Source organism: Cygnus olor, chromosome 22, assembly GCF_009769625.2.
Source record: "Cygnus olor isolate bCygOlo1 chromosome 22, bCygOlo1.pri.v2, whole genome shotgun sequence".
NCBI classification, from domain to species: domain Eukaryota; kingdom Metazoa; phylum Chordata; class Aves; order Anseriformes; family Anatidae; genus Cygnus; species Cygnus olor.
The window spans coordinates 4,755,530-4,776,514 of NC_049190.1; the positions used below are offsets into that span (position 1 = coordinate 4,755,530).

Sequence of the window (20,985 nt, forward strand, 5' to 3'; positions counted from 1 at the left end):
TGGCAGTGGTGAGCCTCACGGGCAGCGTGCTTCTGTACCTCTGCAAGCTCAGCTGTGTGCAGACCGATGCTCTGCTGGACTTTTGGGAGCTGAAAGCCAACGTCCCGTCCCCTTGTGGGCTCGGGCAGGAGCGGGGTGCTAGGGACGGAGCTGGGGAGCGAAGGGGTTCGGGCTGGCTGCCCCCTGCTGCCTCAGTGGTAGGTTGGTGGGGAGGTTTTGTCCTCTGCCGCTGGTGGAAAGCGGGGACACTGTCCCTTGGAAGGTCGTGGACGATGCTGCGGCACCTGGCGGGGTGCTGGGGACCCGCTGGGGTGAGACAGCCGCCCGTGCCGGGGAGGCAGGGCGAGCGCTGTCCTTGGATGCTCTTGAGCTGCACGTGACAGCTGCCGGCCCCGCTCGGCGCAGGGGGGCTGTGGGCAGCCGGGGCGGGGGGAATCCCAGTGCTCCCAGTGCCATCTCCGCTTCTGCTGGGAGGCTGCCTGCATCCCAAGGCTGCCCTGGTACCAGTCCCCTCCTGCTGCCGCGGCCGGGCACGTGCGGGTGGGAGCAAGGGCAGGGCAGCTCGGGGAGCTGGGGGTGCTGGTGAGGTCCCGGGGATGCTGGGGAGGTTCCTGGGGTGCTGCTGGGGCCGGGCCGGATCCTTGCAGCTCTTCACCATCAGGGCAGAGCCGATGCTGTCTCTGCTGACAGGGTGCGAAAGCCTGAGCTCATCGGCGATGCAGCGATAACGAGGCCCGGGAGGTGCGAGCGTGCCACCGGGGCGGTGCGAAGGGGGCCAAGGTGGCCCCGTCCCCGCCACCACCCCCTGCCTGCACGGATGGGGCCGGGCAGGACCCCGGCGGCAGGGATGAGCTCTAGCAAGGGATGAGCTCTAGCAGAGGGCGTGCAATGCAGCAAAGGCTCCTCGCGAGCGGCTTGCGGCGCGATGCCTTCGCCCTTCCCTCTGCCTGCGAGCAGCAATCCGGTGCCGCAGGGAGCGGGGATGCCTGGCCTGATGCAGGGCCGAGGGCTGCCATCCTCCACGGGCACCCGCTTTGTGGTGCACGGAGGGGTCTGGGTGCAGCCGGCGGAGCTCCCGTCCCGTGGGACACCGGGAGGGACGGCGGCACGGCACGGCCGGTGGTGCGCGCTTGTGCCGGAGCCAAAAATAGCCGGTGATGCTCGGCTCCCGTGGCGGGGAAGCGGTGATGTCACTCGCCGCCAATCACCGGCGGCCCCGAAGAGCAGCGCGGAGGAGTGGGAACGTGCTTCCCCGAGCATTCCTCCCCGAGCATCCCTCCCCGAGCAGAGCATCCCTCCCCGAGCATCCCCCGGGGAGCGGGCAGTGGCCGGATGTTGGCGGATGTTTGGGGAAAAAGGGGGTCCCCCTGCCGCGACGCGCCGGAGGAGAGGTGCTCGGCCAGCCCAAACCCTGCATCTGCAGTTTCGGGAATCCCCAGCCTGCAGTGCTGCAGGAAGGGAAGGGGCGTGAGGTGGTGCGTGGAGCTGCTGCGGAGCCCCGTGCCGCATCGCCCCCCCCCCCTGCCCCCCAGCCCCGTCATATTGATGTTTTGGGGTTGCAGGGAGCTCTGAAAGCCCAGCCTGGGTTTTTCTCCTCGTGCTGGCTGTGCCGGTGCTTTCTCACTGCTGCTGCTCCCCTCTCCAAAGGCGTGAGCTCCCTTTCTGCAGGGGGTGAAGCCGTAGGAAAGAGGCGATTCGGGGCCGGGCACCTCCCTGCCCTGGTTCCCCATCTCCCTTTTTGAAAGCTGTGCTGAGGGTGGTGCCGAGCTTTGCTGCTGATGAAAAGAGCAGGATGATAACAGGCTGCAGCTGAGCTGGGAGATGCAGCCAGGGTGGAGCAGAGCCTTGGCTGAAGGCTGAGAGCAGCGAGTTTAATTGCTCCAGCCAGGGGAGAAGCGGGGTGCCAGAGTGGCAAGTCGCAGACGAGTTTCGAGCCTGGGGCTCTCGGTGACACCCAGGGACAGGGACTGGGCCACCTGGAATGGCTCCTGCGGGACAGCCACATCCCAGGGTATGCCACAGCTGCGGATGCTTGGCCCTGCTCACCAAACTCCTGTGGCTTTTGGGGAGGATGAGGGGGTTCAAGCGGGTTTGCTTCTGGTTTTTGGGGTGGGGGAGCCCTTGGGGTTGGCACTTGGGCTTTCCCAAGGGGGTCCAGTGGTGGGCAGCAGGCTCAGCCCCTGCAACGGCCGCAATTTCTGCCTTCCTCCCCTTGCAGGTGCCCTCGGCTCGAGGGAGGAGCCCGAGTTTGTGACCGCTCGCGCTGGCGAGAGCGTGATCCTGGGATGCGACGTTATCCACCCGCTCACGGGGCAGCCGCCTCCCTATGTGGTGGAGTGGTTCAAGTTCGGCGTCCCCATCCCCATCTTCATCAAGTTCGGGTTCTACCCTCCCCATGTCGACCCGGGGTATGCAGGTGAGGCTGGGGGGCGCGGGGCTGGGGGCCGGGGGGCCGCGAGGTGAGCGGTGCTGTGCCGCCAAGCGCGCAGCTCTGCTCAATCTGCTCCTCCGTAGGAAACCGCGCGCGCTCTGCCTCTCATCGCTTTCTTTCCACCCAGTTGGTTTTAATTAAGCAGCAGCACTAGGAAGCCAGCTGGGCTGCGTGGGACGGGAGCAACCGAGGCAGAGAAACCCAGGGTGACGCGTGGTGGCGGCGGCGGCTGCTGCCGCTGCGCCCCGGAACAGCTGCGAGCCCGGGGGATGCTCGGGGGAGCGGGGCACGGGATCGGACCCCCCCGGGGACATCTCCCCGTGGACGTGGCCAGGAGGAGGTGGCAGGGCTCTGCTGGAGGTGCAGAGCCCACGTGGCTGCACACCAACACGTGTCACCCTCTCTGTGTGGCTTCTGGTGGCACCTCTGAGGGCTGGGGACGGCACGCTGGGGTAGACCCATCGCAACGTGCTGCTGCCTTGGGGAGCTCGATTTTGGTGTTTGCAGCGGGTTGAGGTAGCCCCTGTAAGGATGTGTTTGTGGGGTTGGGGCAGCCGGTGAGGGATGTGGGGTCTGGGGGCTGCAGAGCTGATGGGCTGTGCCCTCTCCCCCCGCAGGCAGGGCCAGCCTGCACGACAAGGCGTCCCTGCGCATTGAGCAGGTGCGCTCCGAGGACCAAGGCTGGTACGAGTGCAAGGTGCTGATGCTGGACCAGCAGTACGACACCTTCCACAACGGCAGCTGGGTGCACCTCACGGTCAACGGTGAGTCCCAAACAGCGGCACGGGGTGGGCTCAGGGTTCGTGGGCAGCTCTACATCCAGCCCGTTTCGGCGCTGGTGTCGCTGCTCCGTTCCGGGGGTGGCCCGTGGGGTAGGATGCTGCGGGATGCTGCGTGCTTGGAGAGCACGGTAGTGCTGGGTGTGGTCTGTGGATGAGCTGAGCCAACAGGGGTGGTGATGGATAGGGGATGAGTGTGCTGTGGGTGCCAGGAGGAGGGCAGGACTGCTCTTACACTGGGACTTGGGGTCAAAATTAGCATCCATCGCTTGCCCACCCCGTTCACATCCCCATGGTGAGGGGCCTTGCATCCTTGCAGCGCTGGCATTTCACGGTGGTGCATGAGGGTGGTGCTGCCTGTTGAGCTGGGCTGCAGGGTGTGATTTTGTGCGTGGCTTTCTAGTCCTGATAGGTAACGAGGACGGTAACGAGCCCTCCAGGTTTGGCAAGCCCGACCGCACAGGCTGCCGGGGCTGGGACTTGGCAGAGGGCGATGCGGGAGGGCACCCAGCACCCGCAGAGCCGCAGATGGTGCTGGGCAGCAGTGCCAGGGCACGTGCGGAGCAAAGGCCAGGTCCCTGTCACCGTCACTGCCATGGTTTGGGGCCATTCCCTAGGTTGATGCCATGTCCAGGGAGGACAGAGGGCTTCGGCGCAGCAGTGCCGGGCGCAGGATTGCTGCAGGGCTGGGGCGGTTTTCCCTTTGATTTCTGACTCACGCTGGACCTCGATTGCATCTGCACCTCCTAAACAAATGAGAAGCCGTCCAGGCCAGCTCCGAGCAGGAACTCCGCTTACAGAAGGGACAAACTTTCATTAGCAATCACGCAGTTTAATTACGCCAAGCTTGTTTAAAGGAAAGACATCAAGAAGCAGGGCTGGGGCCGCATCTCCTCTTAACAAACAGATCAGAAAATCAAATCTTTGTTTTCTCCGAATTCAGATTTACTCCAATTACTTTCTCATTTTATTAGCGCCGCGCATTAAACTAATTAGCAATTTGTCGTCTTCCACGTCGGGAGACGTCTTTATTTTTAGCGGCAGCCACGCTTTGAAGCAGGACGCATCCGTGGGGCGCTGCCGGCTCCTTGCCGCCACCGTGCCCGACCTTGAGCGATTTATTTAACCTTTGGGGCGGGACGCCGGGGCTGCGGCGCGGTGCAGAGCTGCCTAATTGAGCCCAATTAACGGGAAGGAGCTGCGCAAGCAGGGCTTGTGGTGGCGGGGAGCGCAGCAGCTCCGTCCTTGCCCGCTCCCCTGCGACGCGGGGCTGAGCTGCTGGTGTGCTCGGAGAGCTTGGGAAGGGAGGGAGGAAGGAGGAGGAGGAGCGTGGGGAAAAAGGGAGGAAGGCGGCTGTGGTGGCTGGTGAGGCTGGCTTCATGTTCCAGCCGCCCGGGCGAGGTGCAGGAGGAGGAGAGGATCCTGCAAAGGGGCTGGAAGCGCTTGGGGAATGCCCTTGGGCTGCGCAGGGCGGTGGCAGGGACCTGAGCCTTGATTAAAAAAAACCCTGCAGAGCTGCTGGCTGGCCAGCTCCTGGTTTGCCAGCGGCTGGTTTTATATCCTCCTCCCTGCCCAGCCCCAAAGGGCTCTGGGGTGCCTGGGAGCTGCTGGGTTGTGCCTCCAGCGTCCCAGGCTACTCCGAGCATCCCGTCCCTGCACGGAGGGGTCTCAAAATGGGTTTTATTGGGCGCACACGGGTTTAATAACGAAATAATAACCGTAATCCTCCAGGCCCAGGAAACAGCTTTCGGGGGAGGGCTGTGGCTTTCCCCCGGCGCATTAGGATGCTTAATTTTCTTAGGGGGAAAATAAAAAAAAATCATTTTGGGAGACACAAAATACAATTCTTTTTTTCCGAGCAGATTAAATTGCCAACCTGTCTTCCTCGAAAGTGGGCTTTAACAACTGCTGGTAATTAGGGGCGGGCTGTAATCCTGCCAGCCTCTTTAATCAGAAAGGAGCCTTTCGATCTGCACTGCGGTGTTTTCTTATGTTTTGACAATAGCAAGTTAATGTGTGATGGGAGTAGGGGGGGGAAAGCTGCACATGGAGCCACTGGGGAGGAGGGTGCGGAAGGGGCTGGAGCCCTGGGGTGCCCTCCAAGGGTTTCTGGCTCTCCCCTTGACCGCTGGGCTGTAGGGCACGCTGGGGACAGCCCCTGTGACGTTGCTGTCCCCACAGCCTGAGCCCCGTTTGCATTTCGGAGCCCCCTTTTGGGGACATGGGGGCTCGTGGGGTGTCCCCAGCTTGCGTGTGGCTGCCCCAACACCGTCACCGTGCCACCACGAGGCTGACAGCGCGTGGGACCGGGGGGGTGACGGGGTCTCCCTCTGCCCCCCAGCTCCCCCCACCTTCACGGAGACGCCGCCGCAGTACGTGGAGGCGAAGGAAGGCAGCAGCGTCACCCTGACCTGCATGGCATTCGGGAACCCCAAGCCCATCGTCACCTGGCTGAGAGAGGGAGAGCTGCTGGCTGCCAGCAGCAAGTACCAGGTAGGTGCGTGGTGGGGAAACAGCCTGGCCCAGCTGCATGGAGGGGGGGTGGCGCCCCACGGACCCCCTCCACGTGTCCCTTAAATCAGGGACGGGATGGGTGACAACGTGGTGGTGGCAGCTGCGGCGCGTCTGCAGCCAGCCTTGCTTTCTCAGCTCTGTTCCCTGCTTCTTGGCCGTGGGAGAGGGGTTTTCTGGTGGTGGGGCTGCTGGGGGCTCTGCTGGACCCCCCCTGGGTTTTGGGTGGGGGCTGCGCCTTGGGAACGTGGTGGCTGTGAGGGGGAGAAGGGGGACGGTTCGGGCAGGGGGGGCTTTCCCCGCCCCAGGACCCGTTTCCCATCCCAGAGGCTCCCACTCCTCTCCCAGGCAGCGATTCCACCCGAGCCGTAATTGGTAAATCAGGCATTGGAATCAGCGCAGGCACTAATGAGAGTAATTAGGAATCATTTGTTACTAATTGAAATAGAAGGATGAGGCAGAGTGAGCGGTGGGGAGGGAGCCTGCCTGGGAGCGCGGCTCTCGCTTGCTGGGGGGGATGCTGCAGCCTCTGGGGGTGAGGCTCCCCGGCCCTTTTTTGCCGTGTCCCCGGGGTCCCGATGGGGATTTGGCCACTTGTGGGGCTGTGGGGCAGCACCGTGGGGCCAGGCTGGGGCTGGCGGCTTGTGTGGGGCTGTGGGTCTCACCATGCCCATGGGACGCGGGTGCCGCTGCCCGCGGGGAGCTGCTTGGCTTTTGTGCCCCCTGCACGTCCCCGGGCCCTGATTGCAGCGGGGCTCGGCCGTTCCCTGGGGACACAGTGCGGGTCCTGTGGGATCAGGGCAGGCAGGGATCCTCCCGTGGGACTCCCCGCTCCTTGCAGAGCAGAGCACGGCTTGTCGCGAGGCGTTTGGCAGGAGCGGAGCAGTTTGGAGCCTGCTGCGCGTCAGTCACTGCTGCAGGAGACAAATACGTTGCAAGGGTTTTTTTATTTTTTATTTTTTTTCCCCCCCTTGGCGTCAAGCAGCAGTGCGTGTGTTGGTTTATTAATATCGAAGTCTTGCAGAGTTGGGGAAGCCCATTTCTCAGCCGGCTCTAGCAGCAGCCACGGCTCCTCTCCATCTCCACCCTCCCCACCCTCGAGGAAGCGGGGAGGGAGCCAGCGTCCCCGTGCCGGGGGGTCCCCGTGGGGTCCCCACGTGCTCCAGGGTCCCCTCCTGTTCCCCAGGTGAGCGACGGCAGCCTGACGGTGCTCTCGATCAGTCGGGAGGACAGGGGTGCCTACACCTGCCGAGCCTACAGCATCCAGGGGGAGGCCGTGCACACCACGCGCCTGCTTGTCCAAGGTAGGATCCCCACGCGGTGCCTGTGGGGTTGTCTTCTGTGTCCCCGGGGGGGCTGGAGGGGGAGTCAATGAACGCACTGTCTCCGTGGTTCTGGGAGCTGGGAGAGGGCGGATTGCCCTGATGCATCCCGCTTTGTTCGTGGGGAAGGGGCTTGCCTGCATCCAGCTGATCCCAAGACACCTTCTGGTGCTGGTCCTGGGCTGGCTGGAGGTTGGGGACAAATAAAGTGACCGACAGGAGGGTTTGGGGATGGTGCTGGGAGGAGATGAGGAGGGCTCTGACGGTGCCCTGATGTGCTCGGGGCCACGTGGGTGCATTAGGGATGATGTTAGGGCTGTGTCACTGCAGAATTATCACTGGGAGCACCCCAGCTACCTCCCCATGGCACGGCGGGGACCCCGAGCAGCGGGTGGTGCAGCCCCGGGCTGGTCCCCGGCACGCCTTGGCCGCAGCAGGCTGCCACCCCTCCTGCCCGCAGCCTTCCATTAAAAACGCCATCAATAAATAAACAAGGAAATGAAGCTCAAACCCCAGACATTTAAATAACATCAGAGCCTGCCAGCTCATCTGACGGCACGGGGAGCAGGATTACGGCCGGTGCCGCCTCCTGCGGAAGTGGCCGGGCTGGGCACCCGGCCAGCACCGGCACGGTCCCCACGGCGTGTGCCTCCATCCCCCTCGTCCCCAGCATGGATGTGGCAGGAGATTTTGGGGGGGACTGGGATGGAGCTGTTAAAGCCAGGGCCGAAATGACTCGCCGGCACCATGCCCGGTGCCCGGTGGCTCCGTGTCCTGTTTGTAGGGCAGAGAAATCCATGTAATTGGGGCACCCCGGTGGCCGGGCTGTCAGCTTGCTGGAGCAGCTGTGCCGATTAGCAGCCGGGCCCTGATTGCAGCTCGGTTTTGTTTGGAAAGCGGGGAAAGATTGAGCATGTCACAAAGCGCCTCGTCAGATAGCGGTGATACATGGCCGGCCTCCCGCTCCTCGGCGCTCGGCTCCCTCTTTTATTAAATCAACCTTTAATTAGGTCAACAGCTACCGGCAGAGAGAGGAGCTGGAGGTGTCCTGCGCTCCGCTGTGCGCCCAGGCAGCGAGCCGTGCCCCTCGCCGCTGTGTCTGGGCAGCTTGCTCTTTTCCCCTGGGTTGTTCCTGCGGGTGGTGAGATCAAGGAAATGTGCTCGGGATTGAGAGAGGTGGGAGCTTGTGTGCCCAGGGAGAGGCAGCAGAGCTCTGAAGGTGCAGGGATGGACCCCAGGACCGCTGTGCCCCTTGGGACAGCCCCGCTGTCCTGTGGGATGCGGTCCCACACGGCTCATTGGGCACGTTTGGGGGGATGCTGGCTCCAGCCCACGTCCCCACAGGGGTGATGCTTGCTCTCCATCCCCAGGCCCACCCTTCATCGTTTCCCCTCCGGAGAACATCACGGTCAACATCTCCCAGGATGCGCTGTTCACCTGCCAGGCCGAGGCGTACCCAGGGAACCTCACCTACCTGTGGTACTGGGAGGAGGAGAACGTCTACTTCAAGAAGTGAGTTTGGGACGGCGCCTTCCCCTCGTCCTGCGCCGGGGCTGCCCTCGCTCCCCGCTGCTCCTCCTCCGGCTTTCTCCCCCCTCACCTCTCCTCCCCTGGTCTCTTGCAGCGACCTGAAGCTGCGGGTGCGGATCCTGATCGACGGGACGCTGATCATTTTCCGGGTGAAGCCAGAGGATGCTGGAAAATACACCTGCATCCCGAGCAACAGCCTGGGCCGCTCGCCATCCGCCTCTGCCTACCTGACGGTGCAGTGTGAGTGTGGGAAGCAGGGCCAAATCCTGATGGATGAGCATGTGCTGGATGGGACGGGGACACCTGGCTCTGAGCCAGCCCGGAGGTGCTGCCATCCCAGTATGACCCACAGGGGGACTGGGAGGCTTGGGCAGCAGCCTTTGGGTGGCTCCGTGCTGGGTGCCACCACCCTGGGCAGAAGGGATTTCTCTCCTTTTAATGAGGGCGGGCATCTCGTGGGCGCTCCCAGGGCTCTGTTCCCTTTTGTTGTCCCTGCAAACACCCCATCAGGGCTCTTAATATGAAATCCCCGCTTTATTTCTCGGTATTTGTCGTGGGGGCTCGTTGCCGTGACGTGGTTTTCTGTGAATTTGTAGGGCTGCGTGTAATAATTTCAGGCGGTAACTGATCTAAACAAACGGAGGAGAACAGCTCTGAAAGGAGCGTTTCTTCCCACGCTTGTTCTTTCCGGCTCCCCCTGCTTTAATGGGTAGTGTGCCACCAGCATCCTATGGCATTCGACAGTAATGGTCCAAATTTCTGCAGTCTGCAATTGCAATATTGCTCTGCTGTAAAAGGCTGCAGTCATTTTATTTTATTATGAAAGATAGGTTCGAACAAATGGGGCTTGGAGCTCGGTTTCTGAAGACCTTTCAGCTTGTGACTGTAGGCCCACCGCTGGGAGCTGCCTGTTAGTGAAAACCCCCACGTCTGCGGGGCGCTGGGGCTGGCGGTCCTGTGCGCTCCCTTAGGGCACGGGAAAAGGGGAAGGATGCGGCCGGGAGGACGGCGGCAGGGTTCTTGCTGACCTCGCAGGGAGCCTCTCTATCCCATTACCTCCTCCCCGGCTGCCCCACCCCTTGATTACATTTTCCTAAGCCGGTCCCATGTATGCTGCTCCCTAATCTGGGTTATGGGGTCAGTGCTGGGATGCCCCGTGGCAGCAGGAGGTTTTGGGGAGCTGTTGGGGTCGCGTTTCCCATCCGGTGCGCACAGCTTTGGAAACTTGCACGGCTCCTGAGCTTGAGTGCTTTTACCCCAAAAAAGCACCAATGAGGGGTCTTAATTCTGGTGTCAGGCTTTAATAACCCTGAACTCTTTTTTTTCCCCTTAACTTTGGGGTAGGCTTTTAGCAAACTGGAGCTGGAATGGTTCTGAGCCCCCTCTTTGGCCAGAGAAGCCACAATGAATTTTTCTCATTGACTTTTATGTGTTCTCATCAGTTGCAGGATGAGATTTCTCTTCCTCTCTGGGTTTTCTCTCGCAGATACCCTTGCCCTAGCGCAGAGGGGACAGATCTGCACATCCTGGGCCCTGCATCCCTCCGTCACCCACCCCTTCCATCCCAACCCCGTAGTTTTACCCCAAGCTTTGCCTCTGTGCATCAGCGGCACGGGGATGCCGCACCCCAAAAAAACGATTTCCTTCCCCAGCGCAGCGTAAGCCCCGTTAGGATTTTCCCGTAACCTTGTGCTGCTGGTGTCTAGACAAGATTTGTAGAAATACTCGCTCTCCTTATTAGAAGTAACTTTTTTTTTTAAAAGCGTCTTATTAAAGAAAGTCTAGGTTCTCTCCAACCCACTCGCATTTAATTAAAAAGCTCTTAGAAGCGCTGTTAATGACACGTTCTAGACTTGAGGATTGCGAGACGTCTTGCTGCGTGGGTGGTGAAACGTGGGGAGGTTAGATACATATTTTAAGCTTTTTTGCATCCTATTTGGAAGGGTGGAGGTGGCTGATTTTTCCACGCAACCCAGCCTCAATTAGGCATGGGCTGCGAGTACAAACAAATAGGAGGGAAGCGGCTCACGCTGGCCTGACCGCAGGTCCCTTCTCGGTCTCGGCTGCTGCCCTTGGTGTATTTCAGGGTGCTGGGGTTAAAACAGTTTTTGTTTGCTGGGTTGGAGTTGTTTCCCCTATACACAGCAGGAGGAACAGAAGCTTTGTCGTCGCCTTGGGAGGCGCCTCCAGGCTTGCCCACAGCCTTTTTTTCCTTCTGGCGAGAGCGGGCTGCAGGGCGGTGTCGCTCGGGGTGTGGGAACGGGTGTTTGGTGCTGCCTTTTAAATGCAGCTTTTAATGAAGTGCAGCTCTTAATGAGCTCCAGGTAGAAACCCACTGGGTGCAAATAAAGCCCCCTAGAAACTCCAGGTGTTGCAGTGGATGTGAGTGCGAGCCTGAAGATATCAGCTGGTGGGAGACTTAGGAGCATTTGGGGTTTGGACTCGTATTTAGGGGATGTGGACTTGTATTTGGGGTTTGGACTCCTTGCACAAGCAGTATTGGTCCTCCGCAGCCAGGTGGGGAGGGAGACGGGCTCCTTCCCGGTGTTAACCTGGTGCTGCTCTCCCAGATCCTGCCCGCGTGGTGAACATGCCCCCCGTCATCTACGTTCCCATCGGGATACACGGGTACATCCGCTGCCCCGTGGAGGCAGAGCCCCCCGTCACGCTGGTCAAGTGGAACAAGGACGGCCGGCCCCTGCGCGTCGAGAAGGTGAGGGAGCAGCGTGGAAGGGGGGATGAGGGTAAGGGGTGTCTGTGCTGTCCTCTACCCGAGCTGCTGAGCCGCAGCCTTCGTGTCCAGAGAGGAGAAAGCCCCTGGATGGGCTGACGCTGTTTTTTCCCTACCAGAGCAGCTTGGGCTGAGTTAATTCAGGTTCCTTTGGGGAGCCCACGGTGCCTGTAGACACGCTGTCTGAATCTCCCAGACCTCTAAAATGACCTTCCGATGGCCCTGTTTTCTTCCAAGGGCACCTAATGGTTAAAAGACCCTTTTAACAAGTCTCTGTCTTCCTATAATCGTGCTTTGATAGTCTCAGCAAGGATATTAGCCATTAAATATTTAAGGAAAACACTCAGTATTTTAAATTTTTTTGTTTAAATATTAACGATCTGGAGTTTTCACTTGTTTTAAACCTGCTGCCTGTGTGGGTTCCTGGTCACTGGTGCCCGCAGCTTCTCATGTGGGGTCATCTTGGTGCCACCAGGTTTGGGGGCCCTCAGCCCTTGGTCTCCCCAGGGCTCAGCAGGGCTGTGTTCCCCTTCCGTGGGGTGCAGAAGAGCCTGAGTGGAGGCTCCTGGTCCCCCCCCTCCAGTTTACAAAAGGTGTGAGCTGGGGCTTGGCCTTACTCTGGACAGGGAAAACCCGGCTGTGGCCATGCTTGGTGAGCTGCTCAGGTTTGTTATCACAAAATGTCCCACCAGCACCGGCAAAATGGCTCCTTTTGTTAAGTTAACTTTAAGAATGCATTTAAAAAGGAGGGAGTGAAAGATGAGGGGGATTTTAATGTGTCTACTCAAGACATAGCGAGGTGAGAGCAGGCTGCTGTGCTTGCTGCCATGGCATCCTTCCTATGAGGTCCTTGCTGTGTGGCTGCTCTTCTTAGGATGTGGGTTTTTTTGTTAAGAGACAGAAGTCTGTGTCACAGGAGGCTTTTTTAATGGACACCAAACAGGAGAGCTTTGAAAGAAAAAAAGTCTTCAGTGCCTTTAGGCATGTGTTTTGCAATAGAGTAGTTCAGCTGGAAGGGACCTATGAAGATCATTGAATCCATCTGTTTTACCTGAGGTATGATACTGTCATTAAATCTGTTGGGCCACTTGAAGAAGCCTGACTGTATATAAGGAGGAAAGCATCAGAGAGACAAACCCCTGCGTCATCGGTGTGTTCAGGGCTGGGAAATCCTTCCTGGGGAGCAGGCACAAGCTGTGCCTTCACCTCCTGCTCACCGCTGCTGACGGGAGCTCGCTGGGTGTTTGGGCTCCGTGGGTGGCATTTGTCTCGCCTGATTTTAGACATCTCCAGAGCTGATGCCGGTGTCGAGGACTAGTCATCCAGGCTGCTTTTGCAGTCCTTGGAGAGAGAGCAGTGCTTCCAGGAAACGGGTCTGTGCTCGAGTTGAGGCATTTACTCCTGGAAGGGATAAATCACGTCGTGGGGTTTACCAAAGTCTCCTGGTTAACTGGAAAAGAGGTCTAGACCCAAGGCTGAGATGTGGATTTCCTTGCTGTCTGCACTTGGGCAGGCTGATCTTGCCTGCTTTTCCCCTCTGTGTTTGAGGAGGTGGCTTGGGTGCTGGGAATGGGACTTGAAAGCGGTTTGGGCACCTCCAGGAGATGCGCCAGCCGCCCTGGGCTTAGTTTTTGGGGTTGGCTGAAGGGCAAATAAGCGGTGGTGTGAGCAGGATGCTGCAGCTGCCTCTTTCTCCCCGCCGCAGTACTCTGGCTGGAACCTGCTGGAAGATGGGTCGATCCGAATCGAGGAGGCAACCGAAGATGCTCTCGGCACTTACACCTGTGTGCCTTATAACGCCCTGGGTACGATGGGCCAGTCTCCCCCTGCCCGACTGGTACTGAAGGTAATGTTCCTGCTGCCCCAGCACATCTGCCGTGGGTGGTGGCCCCAGGGGAGCTCTTGGGGTGTGCAGGGGGCTGGGGTCCCGGGCTGGGTGCTGTGGATGTGTGCATTTCACCAAACTGTGCTACTGTGTGGCTGGGTGAGCCTTCCTGTTCAGCACAGTGCTGCAGAGGTAGATTATTACTATTTTTTAAGATTATTACTATTTTTTTTAAAGTCTGCCTGCAGCTGTTGTTCATTAACGAGTGTAGGTTAGTGGGGAAGTGCTGCCCCTTGTGTGTCAAACCAAAATAAGGTGCTGGCGCGTAGCATCGAGCCTTAGCAGACCTGCACCAGGATGGTTTGACAAAGCATTGTTCATATCCCCGGGATGGCCTGTTTGCCAACAAATGTTCAGTCCTGCTGACCCGAGCTTGGATTTGCAGAGGATTTTAATAAAAAGATGATTTAAGCTGTAGAAAAGCTCCGTGGGCTTTTGCTGCTCTGCTGTAGCCACCAGCGCTGCTGGGATAGGAGCTTTGTTCCCTGAACAAAAAGACACACGTGAGCTGTGGTGAGGAGTGTTTTATTGCTGAGATTCACACGATAGAGCTCTGCAAACCTCCTTGTACATACACACATCCACCGAGCTGACTAATCAGGCTGATATCTGATGTGGCGTGGGCGTTGTTTTGTTTTTTTTTCCTGTTTACCTCCTTAAAATTTAAACAAGGTGGCTCGGTGGCTTTTCAGCAAAAACTTCCCTCGATGCGTGTGATTTTGTGTGCCACAAAGCCTCATTAGCACCCGCTTTCTGCTGCTCACCTCGGCCTTACCCAAACCACCGATGAATTCGTTTTGGGAGGCTTTGGTGGTGTGGAGCTGGAGGCATGAGCTGCCAGGCGGGATGTTGGTGAGTGGTGGGATGTTGGTGGTGTGGGCTCACGCTCCTTGCCTTTTCCCTTGGCTGCAGGACCCCCCCTATTTCACGGTGCTACCAGGCTGGGAGTACAGACAGGAGGCAGGGAGGGAGCTGTTGATTCCTTGTGCTGCTGCGGGAGACCCCTTTCCTATCATCACCTGGAGAAAGGTACCCGGCCTGCCAGACAAATCTGCAGTGCCTTTGGCTTTTGGTGAATATTGCAGACAGAGAAGCCACACTCTGTCCCGGTAAGAACAAACTGCAGGTACAGCTGCTTCGCTTTGGGCTGAGCCACTGCTGTCCTGTCCCGCAGGTGGGTGGGGGAGCCCGGCTTGTGGCCACTGAGTTCTTTCTAATACTGTGAAAAAAACCTTCACAGCAGCATCTGCAAAGCTGAGCACTGCCCCCGCCCCGGCCCCTTCCTCCTCTTCCTCGCTGGCACTGTCTGTGGGACACCTTCCTCCTCCTCCTCTTCCCGGTGAAGCTGGCACCGGCGATGCTTGTCCCTCAAGAGGGGACGTGCCACCAGAGCCTGTCCAGGGGGCTCTGCCCTCGGACTTGGCTGAATTTTTGGCTAGGGCCTGGACCTGGCAGTGCCTCCTTTGGTGCCCTGTGACTTGGAAGACCATGGGAAGAAGCTGGTTTAACCGTGCTGGACTTTACATAACGATTTGAGGACGTTTCTTCCTTTAGAGCAGGGTAGGGCCTGGTGTGGTGTCACCGGGGCTTTCCAGTCCCCTCTTCCCTTTGCTTCCCACCTTTGCTGTGCCCGTAGGAGAGCCACAATGCAGGGCACCTCCTGGGCTCTTTGTCCCACTGCCGGGATCTTCTCTCCAAGCTGCCTGCCCCCTTCCAGCCCTCCCAGGAGGGCTCCTCAGAGAGCGCAGGATCCTTTCATCGCCCTGGGGGCACCGTCCTTGGTCCCTGCAGCGTGAGGTTCTCCGTCTGTTCACAGTTTTACCAGCACAAGGAGGACTGTAGCTTGGGCAGATCTCAAGCGACCTACCTGAAAGTTGTTAGCTCTTTAGTTTTCTTATCGATCTTATTTTTCCTTCCTTCCCCACCCCCTTCTTATTTAGGTTTCTTTCCAACTTCTTTTGTGCTTTCTGGCCCTCCTCCTCACATCACGGCTTTGGGCTTTTCCTCCCCTGCCTTCAGCCAGGGCTGGCTTGGGCTGAGAGGAGTTTCCCAGGGAAAGAAGAAAGCTCCCTCGCTCCCCACCAACCCCCAAGAGCTGACCTGCCTCCTCCTGAAGGACCCCACAAGACCTGGGCTGGGCACCGGTAACCCCCGTGCCCATCCGCTCCCCCTGCGCAGGAGCGGGCTGCTTGCAGGCGCTGCAGGTCCCCGGAGCCCATCAGTGGGATCCACGTGTGAAGAACAGCCAAAGAGGACCGGGAGCGACGGGGGATTTGCACGGCTTCAGATAATGGGCAGAAACACGAGTTGTTGCAAGATCCATCTTTCCGCTCGGCTTGAGAGCTGCCAGGCACCTTCGTGCACGTCAGCTTCCCACGTCCCCGGGGTCCCTCCTGCCGAAACCTCTGCCAGGAGTGGTCCTGCCTCTCCTCCGCCGCTGGCTGGGGGCGAGAGGGGCCATTGGGGCATCTCCTGGGGGCAGGCCCCCACCTCGGAGGGCGTTTGCTGGGGACGGCTGGTGTGCCGTCCCCCACAGCGGTGGCAGTTTCAGCTTTGGATGCTGGAGGACCCGGATTGAGTTCTTGCGAAGGTCTCGGTGCCCGTCCGAGTGCCGTGGGGTTTTTCCGCTTGTGTACGGGTTGTGAACACCAGCCCCCGTCCGCATGTCTCTCGCGTTACCGTGCCAGGTCCTCTCTCGAAACCGGGGAGACCTCGCAAGCAGCGGAGAGCCAAGAGCCCCGCTCGTGCCTGGTGGTGCCCTGTAGGCCTTGCAGATAGCTTAGTTAACGCGTTGCCGCCTCGCCCTGCTTGGCGTGCTGCTGAGTTGTGGTTTTCTCTCTCTTTGCCTTGCTCCCCCCGCTCCTTGCCCAAGGTAGGGAAGCCCAGCAGGAGCAAGCACAACACGCTGCCCGGCGGCACCCTGCAGATCCGCTCCCTCGGCAAGGACGACCATGGCGAGTGGGAGTGCGTCGCCACCAACGTCGTCGCAAGCATTACTGCCAGCACTCACCTTACAGTTGTAGGTACGGACAGGAGGGGGAAACAGGGCCTTGGGGACAGCTGGTGGAGGGCACCGGGGGTCACCGCACTGAGCAGGGTGTCACACATGGGATAGGGATGCTTCCCGTGATGAACGATGTCTCCTTTTAATGTTAGTTACTGGTGGTGCTGCGTTTTCTGTTCCTTTATTTTGGCCACCTGTGGATGCAGATTAGCAGAAATCCTGCATGAAACAAAGGCTTTCCTATTTAGGAGGAGTCCCTTCGTATCGTGGCTGGAAGCAAATCCCTCCCAGGAGCTGTGGGGCTGCATTAATGCCAGGAATCCCTCCCGTGCCCCTGCTCCCGCTGCAACAACCCGTCTCTCTCCCCGCAGGCACAAGCCCTCATGCCCCCACCAGTGTGCATGTTGTGGTTGCCATGACCTCTGCCAACGTCTCCTGGGAGCCCGGCTACGACGGTGGATATGAGCAGACTTTCTCAGTTTGGTACGGCCCTCTGTGAGTCATCCCCGCATGCTTTGCTCTCTGCTTCTTTTCCTTCCTAGCCGACCCCAGCTTCCAGCAGCGGGGCCGTGGCGTGGCGGGGGGGACGGGTGGCGAGGGGCAATGTGCTTGGGTCGTGCCATGACATGGGGGAGAGCCCCCGATGCCCTGGTGCAAGCCCCAGCCCTGAGATGGGAGGGATGGGGAGGGTGGAGGTGGCCCTGGGCTGCTCCCTGCAGCTTTTTTTCCATTTTTTTTTCCCCACCTTTTCTGAGTGCAGAGGAGCTGCCGGCGCTGCAGTCCCCTCCAGTGCCTCGGAGAGACGGGCAGCAGTAGTGCTGTAGGTCTCCTGTGTTCCCTTTCCCTTTTGTGCTAGCCACTACATCTGTCTGCCCCAGCAAATTCTATTCTGCTTACAAGGGGAGATGCTTTGCGTTCTTGTAACTTTGCCTCTGGCATCTAATTTCAAGATAAACTGTTTATGAAGCTTAGCAGCCACGGAGAGGATGGCAAATGCAATCTTTAGAGTGCCTCCTGAAGAAATGTGACTAAGCAGAAACGATCTCTCCCTCCTCTCTGACTCCCCGGGAGCTGCTAAATCCCAGCTGAGCGTGCGACCAGCCGCCGTGTGGTGCTGGCCGGGAGACTTTGCTCCCTTAGCTGCTGGTACCCAAAGCAAAGGGGCACATCCAGCCTTCCCATGTCAGGGAGGGTGAAACGTAGCTGCAGCAAGGTCAGGCTCTTCTCCAGGCTCTGCACTCGTCGTCCCTCTCCTCTGAAGAGCCGTCCTTTGAAATGCGGAGGGGATGGCACCTTGCCTTTCACAGGCTGGTGCTGACGTCCTCCTCCGCTTCTTGAGCCTTTCTTCTCGCTCCCTTTCTTTCCTTCCTTTCCTTAATTTGCCCAGATGGGGTCTGCTGATAGAGTGGGGTTTGGAGAGATGCTGCCTGTAATGAATTCTGTTCTCCTCTGGACTGAGGACAGGCTCGACGCTCGCACGGTGGGGCCGGATAATTGTGTCGGGAGACAGAGGACAGGAGATGGAAGAAACTGAACGAGCGGAAGAGAAAAATGAGGGAGCGAGTGGGGAGGAGTGGATGGAGTGGTGCAGACCTCACGTGGCTGCCTCTAAAAGCGTCCTTGGGAAGGACTGATCTGACCTCCTTGCTCCTGAGACGTGCCTCACCTTGGAGGGAGGTGGCAGCTGCTGCTCCCGCTGCCCCAGCTGCCTGCCCAGCCCTCTTTTCTCCAGACCCCCCACGAAAAGAAAGGCAGCCAGGGGCAGGGAAGGGCGTTAGGAAATTTACAGGGTGCTTTGGGGAGCCCGGGAAGGAGGGAGAGACCCATCTTGTCCTGTAGGATGTGAGTCCTTGGGGCTGTGCTGGTCCTTCGGCCCAGAGAGCCCAGGAGAGATGGGGATGGGGATGGTGCTGGGGGGGGGGGATCACGAGTGGAAGGTGACAGCAGAGCTGCTCCTTGCTTGGGTGCTGCTCTCTTGGCTTTATTTGGTGCTATCCGGAGAGCTGGCTGGCCAGTGGTCACGTATTTTCCTCCATGCTGCGGTACGGGATGCTCAAGCAAAGCATTGCTTCACCTCCTGGGGAGTTCCTCCTGCTTCTGCAGTTGCTGGAAATGCTGTTCCTGTTCCTGACACAGCCAGGGCCACCGGAGCATCCCACCTGTGCGTGCATGCCCCCTCGGTGAGGGCGTTCTCCCCCGGCTGGGGCGATGAGCATTGCATCTACTATCCGCTCTCCCTGCCCACAGCAGCACCCAGGAGCAGGGATGTGACAACAGGGGGGGTGTTAAATACTGCGGGATCACCTGCCCTGGGTGGCAGGCAGCTCTGCCATGCAACTCCTGGGCTCCTGGGAGCTGTAGTCCCCACCGGAGCTGTGGTGGTTTCGGGGCTTTCCTGCCCGCAGCCTCTGGGTTTGGTCGAAGCACTCTGCACATGCGTGGCGCTCTGCCAGCCTGCTGCTTTCCATAGCTTGCTGCTGCCTCACCTTTTGCTCCCTTTACAGCGGCATTACTCGTCTTTGCTCCAGCTCTTCCTACCCAGTGGGTTTCCCTGGCAGTGCACTGAAGGCTATAGACATGCCTGCATAACTATACAGAACAGACCTGCTGCAGTAATCTTTCCCAAATCCTCTGCGGACACGACAGAAACCTGCAGATGAGGGCTGGGGCTCGCTGGAGCATCTCTCTAGGTCGTGCATGGGGTTCGGTGGTATTTGCAGTATCGCCGCAGTGCAGGGGTGCTGCTCTGAAACACGGGACTCATTCACCAGGGTGCTTCCCCTGGTGGCTGTGACTTGGAGGTGGATGCATGGGATGGCTCCGGATGCAGAAAAAAAGCCCTGGGTTTGTTGGTTAGACCCCTGGCAAAAATGGTGAGTTAGTTAACTGTCTCCTGTGGGGCTGTATGTACAGGGATACAGCTAAGGGGATGCTGCTTTGCTCTGGCTTGGGAATTGTTGAGGTATAAACGAGAACAGGGCCCATCACTTTTGCATCACTTAAAGTGAAAAAATAACCAAATTTGCCCTTTTGCCTTTGGGATCTGATGGAGAAAACCCTTAGAGAGGGGCTGCTGGCCATGCTTTTGTACATGACCTGCCATAAGGGCACAGGGGTTGCAAGACAGCAGGGAGGGCTGGTAGCAGTGCCCTTGGTGTGATGGGATGGTGCTCCAGGTCCTCGTGTGTGCTGACCCTGAGCCAGGTCTTGGGTGGCGAGTGTCAGCGCCACGTCCATGCACATCGCTGCTGCCAAACCAAACCATCTCTCGGGACAGCTCCATTATCACTCGAGAAGTTAACGCGGCATCTTCGTCCTCCCGGTTGGAGGCACCTTCCCTGAGGATGCTCTCCTCTCTCTTGGCAGGGTGAAGAGAGCCCAGTTTGGCCCCCATGACTGGCTGTCTCTCCCTGTGCCAGCTGGTTCCAGCTGGCTCCTGGTGGATACCTTGGAACCGGAGACCGCGTACCAGTTCAGCGTCTTGGCTCAAAACAAGCTGGGCACCAGCTCCTTCAGTGAGGTGGTCACTGTGAACACTCTAGGTGGGTCCTCCATAAACACACGGGGCGGAGGGTGAGGGGGCTTCGGGAGGCCTGCTGAGCAGGGGAGCTGGCTCCTTGCCACGTGTCCTGTCTGCTGGGATGGAGCTGGTGGCTGGCAGCAGAGGTTTCCAGCCACAGAGGTATTTTTTGGAGCGTCCAGGATGAAACTTGTGGACTTTGCTGGATGCTCAGGACACCTAAAAGCTTGTCCTAATGGTTCATGGGAGCTGTGCTGGTCACCTTACAGATCTTCCTTAGGTTCATCTTGGGTCAGGAGTTATTAACAGAGCTCAAAACCACTTGCGTGCAGCTCAGAGCGGGAGCATCACAAAGGGCCTTGCGCTGGGTACCCGCCTTGGGGCTGTCTCGCAAGTAGGTCGGGGAAAGAGGAGGCTTTCAGATGCTGTGCCCCTTTCTGTAGTCAGTGCATCTTTAGTCTTCCCCTTTTTGGAAAGCTGCCTTTGTGTCTCTGAGACAGAGCACGTGCTGAGACATGTCCTGACCTCCTGGGAGGAGGGAGCTGCTGCTGCAGTCATGGACTGTCTGTGCTGTTGCCAGCACGTGGGAGAGATCCCGGCATGCTGCTGTTGTGCAGGCTCATCTGTGCCTCGCAGGACATGGTGTGCAGGTGCACAAGGAGCCCCTGTCCTGCAATAGAAGGGAGAGATCGTGGCTATCACCCCAGGGAGGAGAGCATCCTCTGCGCTTCCCTTACCCCCACCTCAAAGGCGCCTTGTTCCATCTTCCCTGTCCGCAGCATTCCCTGTAACAACTCCAGAGCCTCTGGTGTTGGTTACCCCACCGAGGTGCCTCACAGCCAACCGGACACAGCAAGGCGTCCTCCTGTCGTGGCTCCCTCCTGCCAACCACAGCTTTCCCATCGACCGCTACATCATGGAGTTCCGCGTCGGGGAGAGGTGGGAGATCTTGGACGATGCCATCCTCGGGACCGAGAGCGAGTTTTTTGCCAAGGACTTGTCCCAGGTGAGCGGGGACCGACCTGACACTGCTCCGGCAGTGTGCAGGCATAGCAGTGCCTGCTGCGGCCCTGGGGAGGTGCTTTTTGGGGTGCTCTGCTTCTGACGGATGTGCTTGGTGTTTCAGGACACTTGGTATGAGTTCCGCGTCCTGGCGGTCATGCAGGATCTCATCAGCGAACCCAGTAACGTTGCTGGCGTGTCCAGTACAGGTAAGGGGTGCTGCTTCCTCTTCCCTCCCCGTGCCTGGCGGCCATGGGACCATTTCTGCTG

General features: G+C 59.1%; 1 protein-coding gene across 5 annotated transcripts in view; it reads left to right on the forward strand.

Annotated features, from left to right (window-relative positions):
* IGSF9B (immunoglobulin superfamily member 9B) overlaps window positions 1-20,985 on the forward strand; it is a 53,094-nt gene that overhangs the window by 5,408 nt on the left and 26,701 nt on the right. For 4 of the 5 annotated variants that reach the window (XR_005814246.1, XR_005814245.1, XM_040534306.1 and 1 more), the window contains exons 2-15: window positions 2,219-2,416; window positions 3,049-3,195; window positions 5,552-5,703; window positions 6,908-7,025; window positions 8,414-8,555; window positions 8,668-8,813; window positions 11,144-11,286; window positions 13,010-13,150; window positions 14,102-14,218; window positions 16,062-16,212; window positions 16,565-16,688; window positions 19,560-19,735; window positions 20,493-20,719; window positions 20,840-20,924. Coding sequence is in view for 3 of the 5 variants with exons in the window: in XM_040534306.1 (XP_040390240.1) it covers window positions 2,219-2,416; window positions 3,049-3,195; window positions 5,552-5,703; window positions 6,908-7,025; window positions 8,414-8,555; window positions 8,668-8,813; window positions 11,144-11,286; window positions 13,010-13,150; window positions 14,102-14,218; window positions 16,062-16,212; window positions 16,565-16,688; window positions 19,560-19,735; window positions 20,493-20,719; window positions 20,840-20,924 (2,067 nt within the window). In the remaining 2 variants the exon portion in view is untranslated. The remainder of the gene's footprint in view (window positions 1-2,218; window positions 2,417-3,048; window positions 3,196-5,551; window positions 5,704-6,907; window positions 7,026-8,413; window positions 8,556-8,667; window positions 8,814-11,143; window positions 11,287-13,009; window positions 13,151-14,101; window positions 14,219-16,061; window positions 16,213-16,564; window positions 16,689-19,559; window positions 19,736-20,492; window positions 20,720-20,839; window positions 20,925-20,985) is intronic. The other variant, XM_040534307.1, reaches the window with a different exon arrangement.